This window comes from Pipra filicauda, unplaced genomic scaffold (genome assembly GCF_003945595.2).
Source record: "Pipra filicauda isolate LSUMZ 115617 unplaced genomic scaffold, ASM394559v2 scaffold266_size1643727_pilon, whole genome shotgun sequence".
Classification (NCBI taxonomy): Eukaryota; Metazoa; Chordata; class Aves; order Passeriformes; family Pipridae; genus Pipra; species Pipra filicauda.
The window spans coordinates 1544391-1562299 of NW_024104383.1; the positions used below are offsets into that span (position 1 = coordinate 1544391).

Consider the following 17909-nt stretch of genomic DNA (forward strand, 5'->3'; position numbering starts at 1 on the left):
GAAATCCCAGGATTTTTCTTCAACATTCATTCCAGACCCATTCCAGCAGGAACCAAAGCAGCTCCAGAGCTGCTCCCAGGCTGCTGGAACCCTCCTGAGGGCACAGAACCTGCAGCTGCCCCCAGGGGCAGTGAAATGGAGAACCCCAAGGCCTAATTAGACCATTGCTAATTAAATGACGATGTTCCAGCAGAGGCAGCCATAAAAGTGGATAAACTGATCCCAGAGAGGCCAAATCCTGCCCTGAGCCAGATCCCTTGGCACCTTAAATTCATCACTTCTGGTGGGAATAGGCTGGCAAAGGGAGGGCAGGTTCAGCCCATAGAGACTGTGCAGAGGCTGGGATGCATTTCTGCTTCTTTAAACACGTGTTTTAAGTTAGTGTTTGGTTTTTATTTACATCTCTCCAATAGTTATTAAGCTGAAGGAATTATTAGTGCCGGGCTCTACGACCATTCCCATCTTCTCCTTTCCAGAGGCAGGAATTCCATAGAACTTCAGCTGTCCTTTGAGAATCATAAATAGAGCTGGGTTACAAAGGCACTGAGGATGTGTCTCTGGGCTTGTCAGCATTCACCACTTGATGTTGAAGCTCGTGTTTGCTTTTTCCACGGGGTGATATTCCGTGTGCAGCATTCCCACAGCCTTCTCCGAGTCCCTGCCTCCCAGCCAGTGCTCGTACAGCTCAGCCACAGCCTGGTTCTCCTCTGGAATCTCAGCCTTTGGAGACTCATACAACCTCTCCACGTGCTGCAGCTCGTCCTTGGATCCCCCCTCCAGCTTGATCTGCCCTCCTCCGTTCAAACAACCTGCGGCAACAACGGAGAAAACCAAGTGGAGAAGGAACTTGAGCTTCAGCAGGAAAAACACAATGGAAAAACTACAGTTACTCTGCACCTGCAAACACTTGCAGAACTGAAAACACCCTCAGGATGGAGGTTTACTCCCAGTTATCTCCCCACAGCAGGGCCACAGGGCAGGGAGATCCTGGCTGTGCCTGTGGCCAGCTGGGAACGTGCCAGGAGCTCCAGCCCTTATCTCCCGCCTCCAGAAGAGGGTCAGAGCACACTCCAGGTGAATCCAGACTTGGAGCCACAACTGAGGGCAAAGGAAACGTGCCTGGGATGTGTTCTGGGGTGCTGGGAGCTGAGCTCTGCAGTGAGAGGTTGCCCAGAGCAGTGTCAGGCGCTGGAGCTGTGCAGACCCTCGGGAGGGAGCAGTGGCTTCCAAGTGCCAAAAGTAGCCCCTCAGAGAGCCAGGAGGGAGGGAAAGGAAACTAAGTGGAAAATGGAATAAAATAGGTAGGAAGAGACTTTCCTCACCAGCAATGTTTTCTAAAAGTGTAATGGCCAGTTTTGTGCAATTTTAGGGGAAAAATCCCCTCAGGTAACGAAGAGCTCAGAAAATCAGGAAACCCTCCTTAAAAGCACTAAGTGTGCAAATTTTGTGTGATGGAATTTAACAGCAGTTACTTAAATCCTGAGGCATTACTGGCTTAGAAGCAGGAAAATCCACAACCAGCCCTGAGATTGTGATGCTGGGACTGTCACACCTCCAGAGGTCACGGCTGTGCCACAACACTCAGCATGTGAAATCACCTATTGTCTTGTATTTAAGCTTAATTTCATAGAGCATCTCCCAGCTCTGGATTTTCAGCAGCCCCACCTGAGGGACAGGCCATGACCTCCACGTAGTGATACGGAGACTTCCCCCGTTTCAGCTTCTGCACCAGGTTCTGGATGTTCCGAAATCCGTAAGCCAGAGCAAACTGGAGCAGGACTTCTCCATCCCTCTGCAGAGTCACCTCCTGGAAGTCCTTGTTTCTGAGGAACCAGAGCAGAGGAAATGTCTTACCCAAATGAACTTCTATTTTAAACTTCAAAGGGCCCTGAGCTAAACCCAAGTTCTCTGTGAATCTTATTTGAGAGCTGTCCTAGTTCTTTGCCATCCAAATAAAATATGAAGGAACTACTTCCAGATCTTTCTCCAGGCTTGTTTGAGGAGCTGTCACCTGAGCAGAGTTTGCTGAAGGACACCTGTGCTGAATAAATCCTTAAAAGCTCAGCAAATGGAGCTTTTCACTGTGACAGACCTGAAGCCACTGAGGGAATTTTTAACTTGCAATGGGCCATAAAACCAGGGAGCAAACCAAGATTGAAGGATTCCAGACTCCAAAGGTTAGTGGGAATACTTGTTCCTGATAAAAAATGTAAGTAATTTGGTTTTTATCACGTATTTCATATCAGGACTGTTTCTTCTGCTTCCTGGACCAGGGAATCCTAAACATAAATGTTGTTCATCGGGGATATAATTAATTACAAATGATACATTAAGTTATAGCTGGGAAGGTAGAAGGAATCTCAGGTGAATGAGCCTCAATGCCCAAACTCATGTGACCTGTTTATAGTTTAAACAGAGCCCTAAAGCCTTCACACAAGGTTTTTTTCTGTGATCAATAATTAGTGATAAATCTACTTTATTGGTGTGATCAAAGGTGAGGAAGCCCAGATTCATGGGAGCTCTGCCTTCTAAATTATTCTAAAAATTGCCTGCAACTTGACACTGGGAAAATGCATCAGGCCAAACTAAAGCGTGTGGGTGGAGAAGGGGCTGGAAATCTCCAGGGGAAAGGCAGCCCAGAGTGGCTGATTTATTGCTCAGCAACTGGGGGAGTGAGGAGCCAACTCTCAAGCCTGGAAGTAAAATGTTGAACATTGCAAAGAAAATATCAGCCCATTAGCAAGATAACAGCATGGAGAGAATTCCAAAAAAAACAGTGCTTTCTGTAGGATTTCCAGCTTCTTACTTTAGAGGTTTGTACTCAATGGCATCCACGTGAATCCCAAAGAGCTCCTTGGCTGCGTGCCTGTAAATGTGCTCCAGGTATCCCCCTGAGCCCCCTCCAGGGTGGGTGTTGAGCTCCTCTGCTGCACTGCTGAGCCTGGGGGAGGGAGAGAGAGGCACCTTTAGGGGGATCTTTGGTCAAACAAACAGCCAACACGAACACAGAGGGCCAGGGGACTGAGGAACAGCAGAAAAAGCCACAAACCAGCTCCCTTTGAGCTCCAGCTTTTCCCTTTCTCTGAGAACCAGTTTATAGCCCCAGAGACCACCAGGTTTGACCCTGTGCTGCTCACTGGGAAGAGTGTCACGTGCCACAGGTTGTGGCTGCCCTATCCCTGAAGTGTCCAAGGCAGGTTGGACAGGGCTTGGAACAACCTGGTACAGTGGAAGGTGTCCCTGCCCATGGCAGGGGGTGGCACTGGATGAGCTTTAAGGTCCTTCCAACCCAAACCATCCCAGGGTTCCAGCAGTGCCAGGACTTTTGCTCCCTCCACGGCTGTTTCAGCAGGATCCTGGTTCAAGTTCACCACATTTTTTGCGTTGAACAACTCTGTTACCACCAGCCCTGGAACTCCAGCTCTGCACAGCCAATCCCATCTCCCTGCCAGGCCAGAACTCCACCAGCTCTGCAGAATCGTGGCAGTGTTCCTCGGGAGCAGCTCCACACATGGAAGCCACAACAATAGCTTTTGTTAGGAGAGGAGAAGGAGCTGAGGGATCTCTCTGCAGCCCTGCTCAGGCAGTGACACTTGGATTCTCCCACTGACAGCTGTGGAGGGGAAAACACTTGAACCAGGGCCAAAGTTTGAAGTCCAATGGAAGCTGTTGCCTCTGGCAGATAAAATCTTTGCTGTGGAAGAGCTGCTGAAGCCCCAGCTGAGGCTGCAGGAACTATTTTTAATTTGCTGTTGTTTACAGGAACTGAGCCCCATCCCACCCCCTGTGTGTCTGCCCTCACGTACAGCTCCTCTCCCCAGAAGAAGCTGCCAGGAAGCTCCGGCGCTGGCCCGGAGCAAACGGTTATCCCAGCAAAACTCCTGGGATTTCTGGCACTTCAGCCCATCCTTGCTGCCAAATGTAATAACCTTAATGGGCTTTTGCACGTGCTGGGGGATAAAGCAGAACAACAGGCCTTGGGCTGCCTGTGGGCAGGCTCCAGTTCCCAAGGAATACGTGCTGTTTGGAGCCAGACAATCCCCGAGGACGTGGGAGCCCTGGGAGGCTGTGGAGGCACTTGCTCATCCCCAGCACGAGGCCTGGTGCTCACAATGTTCTCCTGAGCAGCTGCCCAGAGATCTTTATCAGGTAATTAGATGTTCAGTTCCCTGTTATAACTGACACTTCCAGATGGTCATTCCCTAAGGGAAGACAAACCCTTGAGGATCGTTTTTTCCCCTCGGTTTTCTGCTCGTGGTGTAACAAAAAGCAGGTGGAAGACAAGGGGGTGTTGACATGGGCAATGTCTGAAGTTGTGCTTTTGGGACTCCAGTGTCTGAAGGGGCTACAAGGAAGGTGGGGAGGGACCCTCATCAGGAACTGGAGTGACAGGACAAGGGGAATGGCTTCCCACTGCCAGAGGGCAGGGTTAGATGGGACACTGGAGAGAAATCCTTCCCTGTGAGGGTGGTGAGGCCCTGGTTGCCCAGAGAAGTTGTGGCTGCTCCTGGATCCCTGGAAGTGTCCAAGGCCAGGTTGGACAGGGCTTGGAGCAACCTGGGCTAGTGGAAGGTGTCCCTGCCTATGGCAGGGGTTGGACTGAGATGAGCTTTAAGGTCCCTTCCAACCCAAACCATTCCAGGATTCTGTGATTCTACACTTAACCACCTCCTATAATTCTGAAAGGTGCTGCAAGTGTCATTCTCTGTTCATTAATGTGCAAAGAGCTGTGGAGACATCTCTTTTACCCTGGAGAAAAGGCAGCTGAGGGTCTGTGCTCAGTGCAGACCCACCCCTGATGGCAGCTCAGGGTTTGACAGTCACCCAGCTCTGGGCAGTTGTCACTCAACCACATGTTGCTCTTCAGTTTGAAACAACTTCATTCTCATCTGGTTTATATCTCATTTTTCTTTACAAATGGGCTTCTAGAGATGAGCTGTGGGGCCCTAAATATTTCTTCTTTATGCTTTAACTCTGGGATCCTCCCAGTAGCTCTGACAATTAGGAACAAAGGGCAGTACCAGCTTTGTTTCACTGACACTGAGCCAGATTCTTTCCCTTTTCAAGGCTTGCAGGGAGGTTTTTGTGGGATTGCACCAGCAACCTGTGAGTAACAGGAGCTGGAGTAAGTGAATCCAGTGGGAATTCATCCTATTCTGGACATTATTTTAACTCCCAGTTGTGCTGGTTCAAGTGACACAAGAAGACAGAGCAAACCCACACACACTGGGTAGAACAGTGGTGGAAAGGGGAATCCAGTGAAGAACTCTGTCAACACTGGATGACAGAGAACAGGACTGAGATTTTGTTCTTACATGGTATCCAAGGGACCAGGATCTACATCTGAGAGAGATACTCCTTCTTGTTCCAACAGCTTTAGCACTTCTCCTAAAACAGAACCAGCCAGAAACAGTTCTTATTTTGGGGATAAAGGAAAACAGACCAGTACCTAAGGCTGCACCTACATTTTTAGCAGGGCATGATTTGCACTATTAAAGTGCAAATATACATCAATATTCATCCCCCACAGCCTCTATCAGAGACAAAGGGTCAGTAAAACCAGGAAACCCTTGGCTCTGAGGCTTCCAGAATGAGTTGACTCCCTGTGGCTCTTACCTGTGGTGATCACACAGTCCACATCCCTGGTTTGGTACTGCTGGTTGAAAAAGTCTGGCCTGGAGGCCTCAAGCTTTTTGTCATAACAGGGCATCACTGTGACGTGGTAAATCTGGTCAGGGGTCAGGTGCTGCAAGAAAGACAGAGCTGGGCAGCTGGATCAGCCAAAATCCCACCTGTCCTGAGGGAGGTGGTTTCCAGGTACAAATGGGAATAGTGAAATTAATGCCACCAAGCCCCTGGAAATAACCCCCATTCTTACTGAATAGTTATATATATTTATTTATATATACATTAAATTATTTCTCTCCTAGAAGCCAATTTCAGTTTGTAGCAAGTGTCAGCAGTTTGGTCCTTTACAGGTTTCATGGAATCCTGGAAAGGTTTGGGTTGGAAGGGACTTTAAAGAGCATCCAGTTCTACTGCCTGCCACGGGCAGGGACACCTTCCACTAGCCCAGGTTGCTCCAAGCCCTGTCCAACCTGGCCTTGGACACTTCCAGGGATCCAGGGGCAGCCACAGCTTCTCTGGGCAACCTGTGCCAGGGCCTCAAGACCCCCACAGGGAAGGATTTCTCTCCAGTATCCCATCTAACCTTGCCCTCTGGCAGTGGGAAGCCATTCCCTGTGTCCTGTCCCTCCTTGTAAATAGCCTGGGTCCATCTTTCCTGTCAGCTCCCTTCAGGCACTGGAAGCTTCCCCCCATCCTAGTGCAGATGATCCCAAGTCGGGCAGAGAGGTGAATCCCTGATGAAGCACTTAGGGAATATGTTTCTTCCATGCTCTTAAAACTCAGCCCCTGATCAGCAGCTGGAACATGATCTGGAGTCAGACAAAAACCTCAGGATCATCCAAGAACTAAACACAGGCCGAGGAAACAAGTCATTGACTCCAGGCCATTGTTTGAGTCCCTTGTGCCAAATATTCTCAGTAGCTGCCAATTTTTGTAACAAATATGCAATGTCAGCACCTCCTTACTGCAAGTGTTAAACCACTGCTCGTTAGAGGACAATTAATCACAGAGCCAGAAGTGGTGCTTATGTTCCTTACAGGACAAATCCGGGCTATTTGCATAACTCCAGGCTGTGAACATCAAACTCACTCTTGGAAGGATTCCAGAGGTTACAGACTGAGGACAGAACTAAGTCCAGCTGCAACAGAACATCAAGTTGGGAATGAGGGAGTTGTTTTCAGACAAGACATGATCTGCACGTAAGCACTGACTGAGGCCTTGGCTGAGGGGAGCTGATGTGAAGTTACTCCCCAGCATGAAAAACCAGACCCAGACCAGATGGGAGCAGAAAGACACCGATAAAGAAGCTTCCCCTGCCTTGCCAAGTAACACCCAGAGGTTTTAATTAGCCCCTGCAGCACGTGCTTAGTGTTGTGCCCTAGTTATGAACTTCTCATTAGATAAAACAGAAGTGAGGAAGATTCTTGCTTTGTAACCTTCTGCAGGGTAATTTTTACCTTTAAACGTGGATAACGTAGCAAAAGAGAAAAAAAAAAATCAGCCTAAAGTGTTCATTTTAGGTGATTTTCCATCAGTAATGGCATGTTTAGACCCTTACCTGCTGTTCTGCAAAATAGCCCTTGACCAAGGAGCCCATGACCTGCTGGGGAGACTTGGTGGTGCTGATGTAGGGGATGATGAAGCTGCCGTGGGTCTTCTCTGCGTAGCAGATCCAACCTGGAGGGAATGGAATTAGCAAACTAAACTTAAAAACAACAAGCAGGCCTTTACCTTGCCCATTCTCCCCCCAACCTCAGGCTTAGGACTCATAAATAACCATTCTGAGCTTCACTCCAGCACAGAAAGCAAAGGATTCTCTGAGATCCTCGAGCAGCTGGGTCACCCCTGCTGTTAACACCGAGCTCTCTTTGTACTGAAGAGAGCAACCCTCCAGGTAAATGCAGCCATTTAAACCTTTCTGCCCAGCTTTGGGATTCTTAGTTCCAGTTCTAACTCCCTGCATACCTGGGCAGGCAGAGGCCAGCATTGGCAGAGCCCTTCTGTCCTCGGTTTGCCTGCGGAAGCGTCTCACGAACTCCCGCTGACTCTCCAACAGGCTGAAGTTTCTGGAGAAAGTCGTGTCAAAAACATAGTGCACACCTAGGCAGGACAGCATCTGTGTTAAAGTCCACAGCAGAGACGCAGCAAACTGCAGCAAAAAGCCTCTAGTTAAGCCAGATTCCAACTTATTTACAGGCACCAACCCCTGCAGTTGAGAGGGAGCCTTTTTCCCCAACACACCGGCACAGAAGAGGAGCAAAAGTGACAGGAGAGCTGTAAATCTAAAATGGAAAGTTCCTGTAAATGTTCCTTACCAGGTTTCATAGAATCATGGAATGGTTTGGGTCAGAAGGGACCTTAGAGGTCAGTTAATCCACCCCCTGCCACGGGCAGGGACACCTTCCATTGGCCCAGGTTGCTCCAAGCCCCGTCCAACCTGGCCTTGGACACTTCCAGGGATGGAGCAGCCACAGCTTCTCTGGGCAACCTGTGCCAGGGCCTCCCCACCCTCACAGGGAACAATTTCTTCCCCACATCCCATCTAACCCTGCCCTCTGGCAGTTTAAATCCATTCCCCCTTGTCCTGGCACTATCTGCCCCTATAAAAGGTCCCTCCAAGTTTATTCTGTGACTGAAGTTGGGGACAGTTTGGGGGTTAAATCCCCTCAACCCTGTGCTCTCAAACAGGCCTGTTTCACAGCCACCCCACAGCCCCTCTGGGATAACACAACAATCCCACACTTGCCTAAACTCTTCAGGAATGTTGTCAGCTTCTTGGCTGTTTCCAGGACACCCATTTTACACTTTGCAGCCAGGGAAGCTCTGGATTGAGGGGAAACAGAGACCACCACCAATTTCTGTTCATTGGGAGCAGCAGCCTTGGATAAAACCAAACAGAACCACTGTCAGACAACATGGCACAGGCACAATTCCAGCACTGGAGCATCAGAAAGTACCTCACACATTAACTCTTCAGTCAGGAACTCACACAGAGCCCTGAGAACTTTTTAAAAATGGGAACAACCCACGAGGGTGCACTAAAAACACTAAAAACACCCTCAGGGCTCTGAAAGTCCATTTTGCTGTGTGGTTTCCCCCCCTGTTTGTGCAGATGCCACAACCTGTGGCCCACCTTGTTGCCAGCCAGCACTTTGCAGAGCTCCTCGTGGCTCTGCTGGGTGATGAGGACACTCTCTGCCGAAGTGATGCAGCCACTGCAGGCCAGGCAGTCATTCAGGGTGATTTTGGCCTTTTCCAGCTTCTGTGCTCCCCCATCCTACAAGGAAAGAGGGCACACTCAGCTCTGGGCTCACCCAGGGCTCAGGAGCTGCTTTGCCACCTTCACCACAAACAGGACCAAAGATGTTGCTCTTTTCCTGCTCTTGGTTCATCGTTAGAGAAAGGAGATTTGTTTTCAATCAGATGGGGTGGAAGGCACCTGAACTTGCTGGTTTTAATAGGATTGTTTGGCACAGAGATGGAAAGATTCCTCCCAGGCAGTGTGTGGCTTGTCACTGGAAGGAAACAGTTTTCATGATATCTGACCTGAATAAGTTGGTTTTCCCCTGAGAGTCTCCTCTAATTATCAGTCCTGGATAAAGTCAGGAACAGGCAGAGCAATTAGGTGCTATTAAAACTATAAAATAAGAAACCAGACCCCTCTGGAAGTGCTGTATCCTCTTTTCTTTAGGTCAAAAGGTCACTATCTGCCTAAAATTAAAAGTATCATTCCCAGATGAATTCCCAGCTTGGTTAACTAAGTAATGCCAAAATTTTCTGTGAAAACAGGGAAACTGTTCTGCAAAACTCAATGGGAATTTTGGAAGGAGACTTATGAATTCAGCAGGATATTTGAGAAATAATTTGAAATATTATCAAAAAAAACAGAGCAAGATTTACTAAAAATATCCAATTGAATCTCATTATGAGTGAGCACAAAAGGCATTGTCCCAAATAACCTGGAATTGCTGATCCTTAAGGACTGATGGCAAAATAAACTTCTCAGCTTTACTGCTCTAACACTGAAAATCACTGATTAATGTCAGTGTTTTAGAGCATAAAACTGACAAAAAATTGGAATTACTGCTTATAAAATCACCGCTTATAAGTTAATTTCTAAATTAAAATGCTCACAAATTAAAATCTAATAAATTGCTAATTGATAAAATGAAAATCATCACTGATTAATGTCAATGTTTCAGGGCATAAAACTGACACAAAAGTGAAATTACTGCTTAGAAATTAAAAAGTCAGACTTTGGGAAAAAAAGTACAAGAATGCCGCCAGCAGCAGCAACACTTTTCTATCATCTTGGTTCTCTTTGAGGCATTAATTATTCAAATAGTTAAAATACACTCCTTTTTCTGGGTGTTTTACACAGTAATGATCAAATTCTCACCTACCTGATCGATCTGGAAGTAGCTCCCATCTGCCTCAATCCTGATCTTTGCTGCTGCTTTTCCAGCCTGTTTTTCCACCTTGACGGGTTTGATACATTCCTGAAAGAGCAATAAGGCCCCCAGTGAGGAGCTGAGCACCCGAGAGGTTGGTTTCACAGAAGTGGAACGATCAGGCACCAGTTCTGGACGGATCTGACTCCTCTCCCTTAAAACAGTGCTGTAAGAAAACATCCAAGGAAAGGCTCCTTACCCCTTTTGCACAGAAAGAACACCTTTCCAGCATCATTCCAAAAGCAGGGGATGCCTTTGCTGCTCCTTCTGAAGGATCTCAGCTCTGCTTTAGGGCTTTGACAGAGCAGCCCGTGGCCAGACCCTCCTCCCCAACCTCAGCCCATCCTCTGCTCCTGCGCTGGGGAGGAGTGGTCCGAGGACACGCGTCCTGCTGCCAGGGAAGTTTAATTCCATGGCAAAGGGCCCCTGAGGAGCTCCCCGGGCCAATTCCCGTTCCCTTTGCTGTTCCAGGGTGGAGTCCCTTTTTTTTTTTTTTTTTTTCTTTTTTCTGCATTTTGTGCCATTTTTATTGTTCAGGCACCGCCCGACTCCTCGTCCTGCTGCTCCAGCCCCGGCTCCTCTGCCTTGCACACCCTGCTCTGCCTCCGGGGCCCCCAAACTCATCCACCTCTCCTGCATTCCCTACACTTCCTGCAGGGTTCGGAGAACTCCTCGGTTCTACAGCGATCCCTCCCTGAAAGGCAAATAGTGAAGGATTCCCTTGGAAACCCAAGAACTAGAGGGAGAGCGAGCAGGGTTTGTTATTCCCCATCCCACTGATCTCATTTCAGGATGGTTCTCCCGCGGTACCTGTCAGCAAATACATCCAGGGTTAATATTTTGCATACTCCAGGATGAGTATTTTGCACTCCGGCATGAGTATTTTGCACTCCAGGGCCAACATTTTGCACTCCAGGGTCAATATTTTGCACTTTTCCAGCGCCTGGAGCTTCTGGAAGCAGCCGAGCTGCCCCTCCTCGCTCGTCCCGCTGGCACAGCATCTGTGCGGGTGACTCGTGTGACAGGAACCTTCTTCAGGCTTAAGATTTTACTGGGAAGGGCCCAAACGAACACCCCACGGAGCGGGCTGGGGATCACTTGGCTGATCCCAGATTCCTGCCTGTCCCCAGCGGCTCGCACTGCCCTCGCTGTTCCCTGCGCTGGGGCTGGGAGGGACAGCGAGGAATGTCCATTTTTCCCCCTTTTCCCATCTCCCACAGCAGCAGGCGGTGTCTGAGAGGGGAGGGCAGGTCCCTGTGCAGTGACAGGACAGGAGGTAACTGTCACACACACCTCCGCCCCAACCGCCCGAGGGCCGTGTTCGCGCCATCCCCGCGGGTGCTGGGGCAGTGCCTGACATCCCCCGGCCCCGGCAGCCCGCCGGCAGCCCCCGGCCGCTCAGCCCGGCCCCACCTGTGAGGGGCCGATGAAATCGTCGAGGTCGGTGAGCTGCAGGACGCCGCTGAACCGCGCCGCCATGGCCGCCACGCCGCCGCAAAGCGGCGGGGCCAACCGTCGTGAAACCCCGCCACACCGCCGCAAAGCGCGACGCCACGCTGTCGTAAAGCGAAGGAGAGGCGCTGCAGCAAAACGACGCGCCTCGCTGTCGTAAACCGCGAGGCCGCACTACTGCAAAACTATGCCACACTGCCGTAAAGCACGGCGGGGAGGTTTTTGTTTGTTTTTTGTTTGTGTTTTTTTGTTTTTGTTTTTTTGTTTGTTTGTTTGTGGTTTTGGGGTTTTTTTTTAGTTTTTTGGGGGTTTCTTGGTTGTTTTGTTTTGTTTTGGTTTTTTTTTTGTGGTTGTTTGTTTTTGTGTTTTTTTTGGTTTTGTTATTTTTTTATTTTTTTTTTAAGAAATAATTTAATTTATGCCATTTCCAGCAGGGAAAGTGGTTTAATGATCATTCAAGAGTTCTGGTGGTGCTGTCTGGGTGAGAATTTGGTGTTTTCTGGTTCACAGAGGGTTCCCTGTGTTTCCAGGAGTGCCTTGGGAATTCGGGGTCTTGCAGAATTGCGACACAATATGTATTAACAGGGGATTTATTTAATAAAATATCTCATTGTACTGTTCGTAGGAGCACCCTGAGGTACCCGGGTGCCTGGTGCTGGTTGCAGGGTGCTCTTGATAATCCCAGAACGAGGGGGATCTGCTGAGCTGGGAGGGACCACCAGGGACCATCCGTCTAACTCTGAAGGGATCGGCCCAGACAGGGATCAAAACACAACCTGGGCATCATCAGGATCATCCAGTCCAGCTCCTGCTCCGCACAGGACACCCCAACAGCCCCACCCTGTGCCCGGACCATGTTTGGTCTCCATCAGACGCAGCCTTGGAGCAGTGAGGGGTTAGAGAGTCAAACCTCCCTGTTCTGACCCTACAAACAGGTCACAGGGAGGGGGTAAAGGGTCAAACCTGACCCTACAAACAGGTCAGGAGGCTGAGCTGGAGCAACTCCTGCAGGTGCTCGGCACAAGGTGCTAAGTGGGCACTCAGGGAGAGGATTTAGGGCTGGCAGCCTTGGGAGTTTGGGGAGAGTGAGAGATGGGGTTTAGGGAGATAGGCTGGAGGTTAAATCTGGCTTTCCAGTTCATGAGCTGGATCTCTGACTTCCATAACTGAGCTCTGTCTTCTCCCCTCCTTCTTTCCTAGGGCTGTGCATGTCCTGTTACCGGTGGCTCTGCACACACACGTGTATCTCTATATTTATATATCTATATGTTTCTATATTTCTGTCTGGAGGAGAGGGTGGGTTAAACGGCTCTGTCCCATCACCAGGTGTCAGCCTTGCTGCGAGAAGCACCCGGGAACACACAGAGTCTCTCAGCAGGGTCTGACTCGCAGGGCATCATTTTCCTGAAGCTCCACGAGCCAGAACTTCTCGGGAATGAGGAATCCTGTCACCTCTCGCTGTGTTTTGGGCGCTTCAGTGTGTGGCAGAGCCGTCCAGGTGCTGCCGATCGTCCCAACAGAGCCAGGAGGAGCTGGAGCACTTCTGGGTGCCCACAACACCTCCCCTTTCCTGCCTGGCCCTCTGGAAGGTGAGTGTGTGCTTTGGGAGGAGCCAAGTGTTGCCGGAAACATCAGGATAAATCAAACGCTCCATCACTGCTTTTTTTAGCATTAGAAAGCAGGGATTACTTTACTCACAGTGCCAGGTGCACGTGGGGTCTGTTCCCCAAAAATGCAACATCCACTTTCCAAACTTTTCACTGATTAATTTATGTTCACTGGCTATAAATTACAAAATTCTCTTCATTAATTACTATTCTATCTTCTATTGGTTATTGCTTTCTCCCTCCTCGTGCTAATCAGCCCCCATTTTCAGTGGTTTTGTTATCTTTTTTTTCTCAGATAGACAGAATTTCAGTGCAAATGCTGAGTTGTCTGGGTTAGTTTCTTTTTTATCTCTGGTTTCTTCCACGTGTCCTTGTGGGCTATAAATCCTGCATTCCTGGTGCCCAGTTCTCAGCAATATTTCTCTCCCCCAGGCTTTGCTCGTTGAAGCACATCAAGGCTGGTTTAGCAAAATTTCAAGTTTCAGTGATTTTGCTGAACTGGGTTTGTGAAAAACCTTGCTCCGGTGGGAAATTACACTGGCTAATCAAAACAATTAATTAGGAAATTTATATAATTTCCAGCACGAGGACATGGCACAGCAGGTCACATCAGTAGCTCCATTCCTGGATTTTTAATCCTGTGGGATTAAACTCGTGGTGCAGCCAGAGCTGATGGCTGAGGGCCCCCTATCGATGTGATAATGAGGTTCTTCCTGAGCAGGTTTTCGAGGCTGGGCTGGTTTTCCAGGAGCATTTGGCAGCTCTGAGCCTCCTCCTGATGAAAACTGGTCTCCCAGTAATGTGGGTGACCTCCAAACTGGTCCTGTTGCTCCTCCTGGCTGCTGGTGTGGCTGGAGCTTGTCCAAGGGGCCTCATTCCTGCCCTGCTGGGTGGCCAAACAGGTTGGGCTGGGCATTGCTGGGCACCCTCCTGCTCTCTGGAGCAGCTGCTTGGTCACCAAACCCTGGTGAGGGAGGAACATCAGACGTCAGAGAATCACCTTTCCTTTTTTAGCTTGTTTGCATTTCTAGTTCAGGACGTGATTTAAGTGTTACATGTCGGTGTTTTTTGACTTTGTGCAATGCAAAGATCACAGAGGAGGTTACAGAGGACAGGGGGAGGCAGTAACCAACCAAAATCCCTTGTGTAAACCTCCAGGAAAGGTGCAACGTGGTGGGTGGGTTTTACTTCCAGCTATAAACTGATATTTGATGCTATTTGGCCTTTTTGTCCTGTCTCCATTGTCCCTGGAACACTTCCTTTAGCTGGGGAGTGTTGTGTAGCCAGAGTGGGGTTTGCTCTGGGGTTACTCCAACAGGGATAAACCAGGGCTGGGTTTTAGTGCTGAGGTGAGTGGGGGTTTGGTGGCAGGAAGGTCTCTGACACCCTTGGCTTTCCCCTCTCCTCCTCTGCAACTTAGAACTGCCCTTGTTAGCACTGGCAGGTGAGGATGGAATCATGGGATCATTAAGGTTCGAAAAGACCTCTGAGAGTCCAACCATCCCCCAGCACTGCCGAGGCCACCACTAACCCCTGTCCCCAAGTGCCACATCCACATGGCTTTTAAATCCCTCCAGGACTGTGACTCCACCCCTGACCTGGGCAGCTGTGCCAGGGCTGGACAACCTTTTTTAGGATGAAATTTTCATTAATATCCAACCTAAACCTCCCCTGGGGCAACTTGAGGCTGTTCCCTCTTGTTCTGTCCCTCGTTCCCTGGGCCAGACGGTCTTGCATGAGCCGTAAAACACAAACCCTCAGTGTCAGCCTCTGCTGACCCCTCTGGCATTTGGAGGTGTGGGCTCAGGAGCAACCTGAAGCCAAAAATGTTTCTTTTCCCATATTCCCTGCTCGTACCTGAACCCTTGGGCAAACAGGGTGCGACAAGCTGCTTATTGAACCAAATATTGCCTTGTTTATCAAACTGTCTTGGTGACATTTACCAGGCAGTCACATTTACCAAACAGCACAGTCACAGAGCTGCTGGCACCTGGGCACTGGCACATATTTTCACAGATCTATGCCAAGATAAGGATGGGTGGGTTTGGAATGGGCCCAAACACCCCAGTTCCCCGTTCCTGACAAGGCTCCTCTTCCCAGCACTGCCCACAGCAGGATGTTCAACCCCAGTGGTGGGTTTTACCTGCAGGATGAGGCTTCCCAAGAATGCATCTTCTGCTTTCAAACAGAACCTTTCAGGCTGCCAGCACAGGATGTTGCCCCAGGCAAAGTGCTTGTTGGACTGATCCACCCTTAAGCCGGTGATGAGCACCTGGAGAGCTCTCCTGACTTTCTCCTCTGGGGTTCTGCAGTTGGTGACAGAGGGTTTGGTGCAGAGCAGCAGGATCTGCTCTGCTGTGACCACAGGGCAGTGCTGGGTGGGTCCCTGCCACTCAAATCTCTTCTCATGTGGGCAGTCTTTAGCAGAGTTTCCTGGTTTGGAGAGATAAAGAGAGGAGAAGTTTCACACAGACTCTCAGTTACTGGGGCTCTTCCTTCGTGTGCCAAGTCCCATCACACCTGAGATCTGTGGCAGAGGGACAGGAAGAGCTGAGTGCAGGTGCTGCCCTATCATAACAAGCTCATTGTTGTGGGCTTGGAGCTGCTTATACCTTAAACCACAGGTTTTGCATCGCTGGTGTCCCTTTATCCCTTCTGTCAGCTCTGGACCCCACCCAGCTCACCTGACTGGGCAGCAAACCTGCTCCTGCTCACCAAAGAAAGGAGCTTTGCTCCAGGCTGGGACTTGACCTTCACAGCTCCTTCTCCTTCTGGTTCTGCCTCCAGCCTGCTTTGGAGAACCTTCTCCAGGCTGCTCTTGTGTCCCCTGGTCCAAGGGGTTGGACAGTGCAGCTGGGTCATGTTGTGCTTCTCCTGGACTCTCCAAGGTCGTTTACTTTGGGCATTTTGATGTGTCTACGTGGGAGATCCATTGTGGGATGTGCTCATGTCATGAAGGGGTTTAATGGGATGGACATGATACAAAGAATTAATCCAGTTTCCCTTTTAGCCCTGAATGTCTCCAAATCCTTGTTTACACCTGGGCCATGTTGTCCCAGCAGGGCCCTCACAGATTCCTTCCTCAAGAAACAACTAATGAAGACACAGAAAAATAATTTCAAGTTTTTGAAAGAAAGTCTGTGCTTCCAGGAGCCTCCTTTGCCTCTGTGTTCCACCAGGACAGTTGGATTTTCTTTGTTTGCTTTGAGCATTCAGTACGACTTGGTATAATTTCCACAGCACCTGTAATATTTTAATCTTTTATCTGCCCCTTTTAGCTTTTATTCTTTACTTTGTGCTCTGTTATTGCTGTTTTTAAACCTCTCCAGATTCTGAGTCATGTTTGGGGGCAGTGAAAGGAGAGCACTGGTGAGGTGTCTGAGCCCTGCAAGGTCCCAGAGGAACTGGCTGTGGTCTGACTGGCTTCAGGAAAAGCCTGAGCCTTGCAGGACATGAGGCTGCTCTCCCGAGGGGACACCTGGCTTTGCTGGGAGAGCACAAAGCCCCTTTGTGCTGGGTGAATGCCACAGGGCAGAGCTCAGCTGGGGCCAGCAGGGCGTGTGCCCTGCCTGCTGGAGATGGGACTGAGGAGGATTTATTTCCTCTGGTCACACCTGGCTCAGCACAGCAGGAACAGCAATTGTGCAGTGTGGTGTGACTGGAGGACACTTGAGCCACACTTGGGGCTGCTCATGCCCGGGCAGGCTGGGTGGGAAGGCTCTGACTCACTTTGCCACGGGACAAACCACGTCCCAGGGCTGTCTCACCCACTGCATGTTCCATGGCCCCCCTTCCCACCCCACCTCGGGGGGTGTGTTGGTGATCCTGGGACAGAGCTGGGCTTCAGTTCAGGGAACAAGGAGGTTGTAGAGGAAGGTGAGGCAGAAAGGGGTCTCCTGTGTGATTGTGTTGAGCTGAAGGTGACTGTTGTCACAGGTGAGCTCCAAAATCTCCCTCACAGACCTACCAAGGGCAGCCTGGGCACAGCCACAGAGCAGGGCGTGGGCTGGTTGGCCTTGGACACCTCTCCCAGCTCTGTGCTGCCTGGGCAAGAGCAGATCTCCAGTTGTCTCCCACTGAGAGCAGGTTTTACCAACATTCCTGCTCTGTGTTCCCGTTTTCCTGCAGCTGAGAAGCCCCAGATCCGGGACCTGAAGGGTCCTACAGGGAAGCTGGAGAGGGACTCTTTGTCAGGAACTGTGCTGGCAGGACAAGGGGGAATGGGTACAAATTGAAAGAGGGGAAATTCAGGTTGGATATTCAGAAGGAATCCTTCCCTGTGAGGGTGGGGAGGCCCTGGCACAGGTTGCCCAGAGAAGCTGTGGCTGCCCCATCCCTGCAAGTGTCCAAGGCCAGCCTGGACGGGGCTTGGAGCAACCTGGGCCAGTGGGAGGTGTCCCTGCCCATGGCAGGGGGTGGGACTGGGTGATCTCCAAGGTCCATTCCAACCCCTTAACACCCTATGATTCCATGATCTGGCTGCAGGTGGCAGAGCCCTTTGCTGCTCTCCTGGTTGACTCTTCCATGGACCCACACTTTGTCCAGCAGCTCCACAGCACCTTTCCCACCTGACCCTCTGTCACGGACGACCCTCTTCCAATGCTGATGCCAAAGGTGCAGGACACTGAGAGCTTTGGTGTTTGAAAGCTGATGGAAGGATCCCCCCCCAGCTCCAGGACACCTCCTTGGGAATCCTGGAGGCTCCTTGCTTTGAACTCTGAGTCTGTGAATTGGTCCAGTCCCAAGATGGTTTGTGTTGGTGAAAGCACTT

The 17909-nt window shown here is 50.0% G+C and overlaps 1 protein-coding gene across 2 annotated transcripts; it reads right to left on the reverse strand.

Moving 5' to 3' along the window:
• Positions 1–371: 371 nt before the first annotated feature.
• Positions 372–11586, reverse strand: CIAO3 (cytosolic iron-sulfur assembly component 3). Of its 2 annotated transcripts, none has more exons than XM_027736156.2 (11): positions 11493–11586; positions 10032–10127; positions 8762–8905; positions 8375–8507; positions 7594–7728; positions 7187–7305; positions 5617–5746; positions 5316–5388; positions 2807–2941; positions 1666–1823; positions 372–809 (listed from the first exon to the last, which is right to left on the reverse strand). In XM_027736156.2, exons 1-11 carry the CDS (start codon positions 11556–11558, stop codon positions 574–576), a joined length of 1425 nt encoding a protein of 474 aa, XP_027591957.2. In that variant the 5' UTR covers positions 11559–11586; the 3' UTR covers positions 372–573. The 2 variants fall into 2 exon arrangements, with proteins under 2 accessions (XP_027591957.2, XP_039238313.1); XM_039382379.1 differs by lacking the exon at positions 11493–11586 and adding an exon at positions 10890–11261 and having other exon boundaries at positions 10032–10245.
• Positions 11587–17909: the final 6323 nt, after the last annotated feature.

Excerpts from the sequence above, each read along its gene's own strand:
- CIAO3 (XM_039382379.1), bottom strand. The coding sequence starts at position 11,080 with ATGCTGTGCCAGCGGGACGAGCGAGGAGGGGCAGCTCGGCTGCTTCCA. Across the intron at positions 1,824-2,806 it reads ATTGAGTACAAACCTCTAAA|AAACAAGGACTTCCAGGAGG; the intron begins GTAAGAAGCTGG and ends CTGGTTCCTCAG. Across the intron at positions 810-1,665 it reads GGTCATGGCCTGTCCCTCAG|GTTGTTTGAACGGAGGAGGG; the intron begins GTGGGGCTGCTG and ends TTGTTGCCGCAG.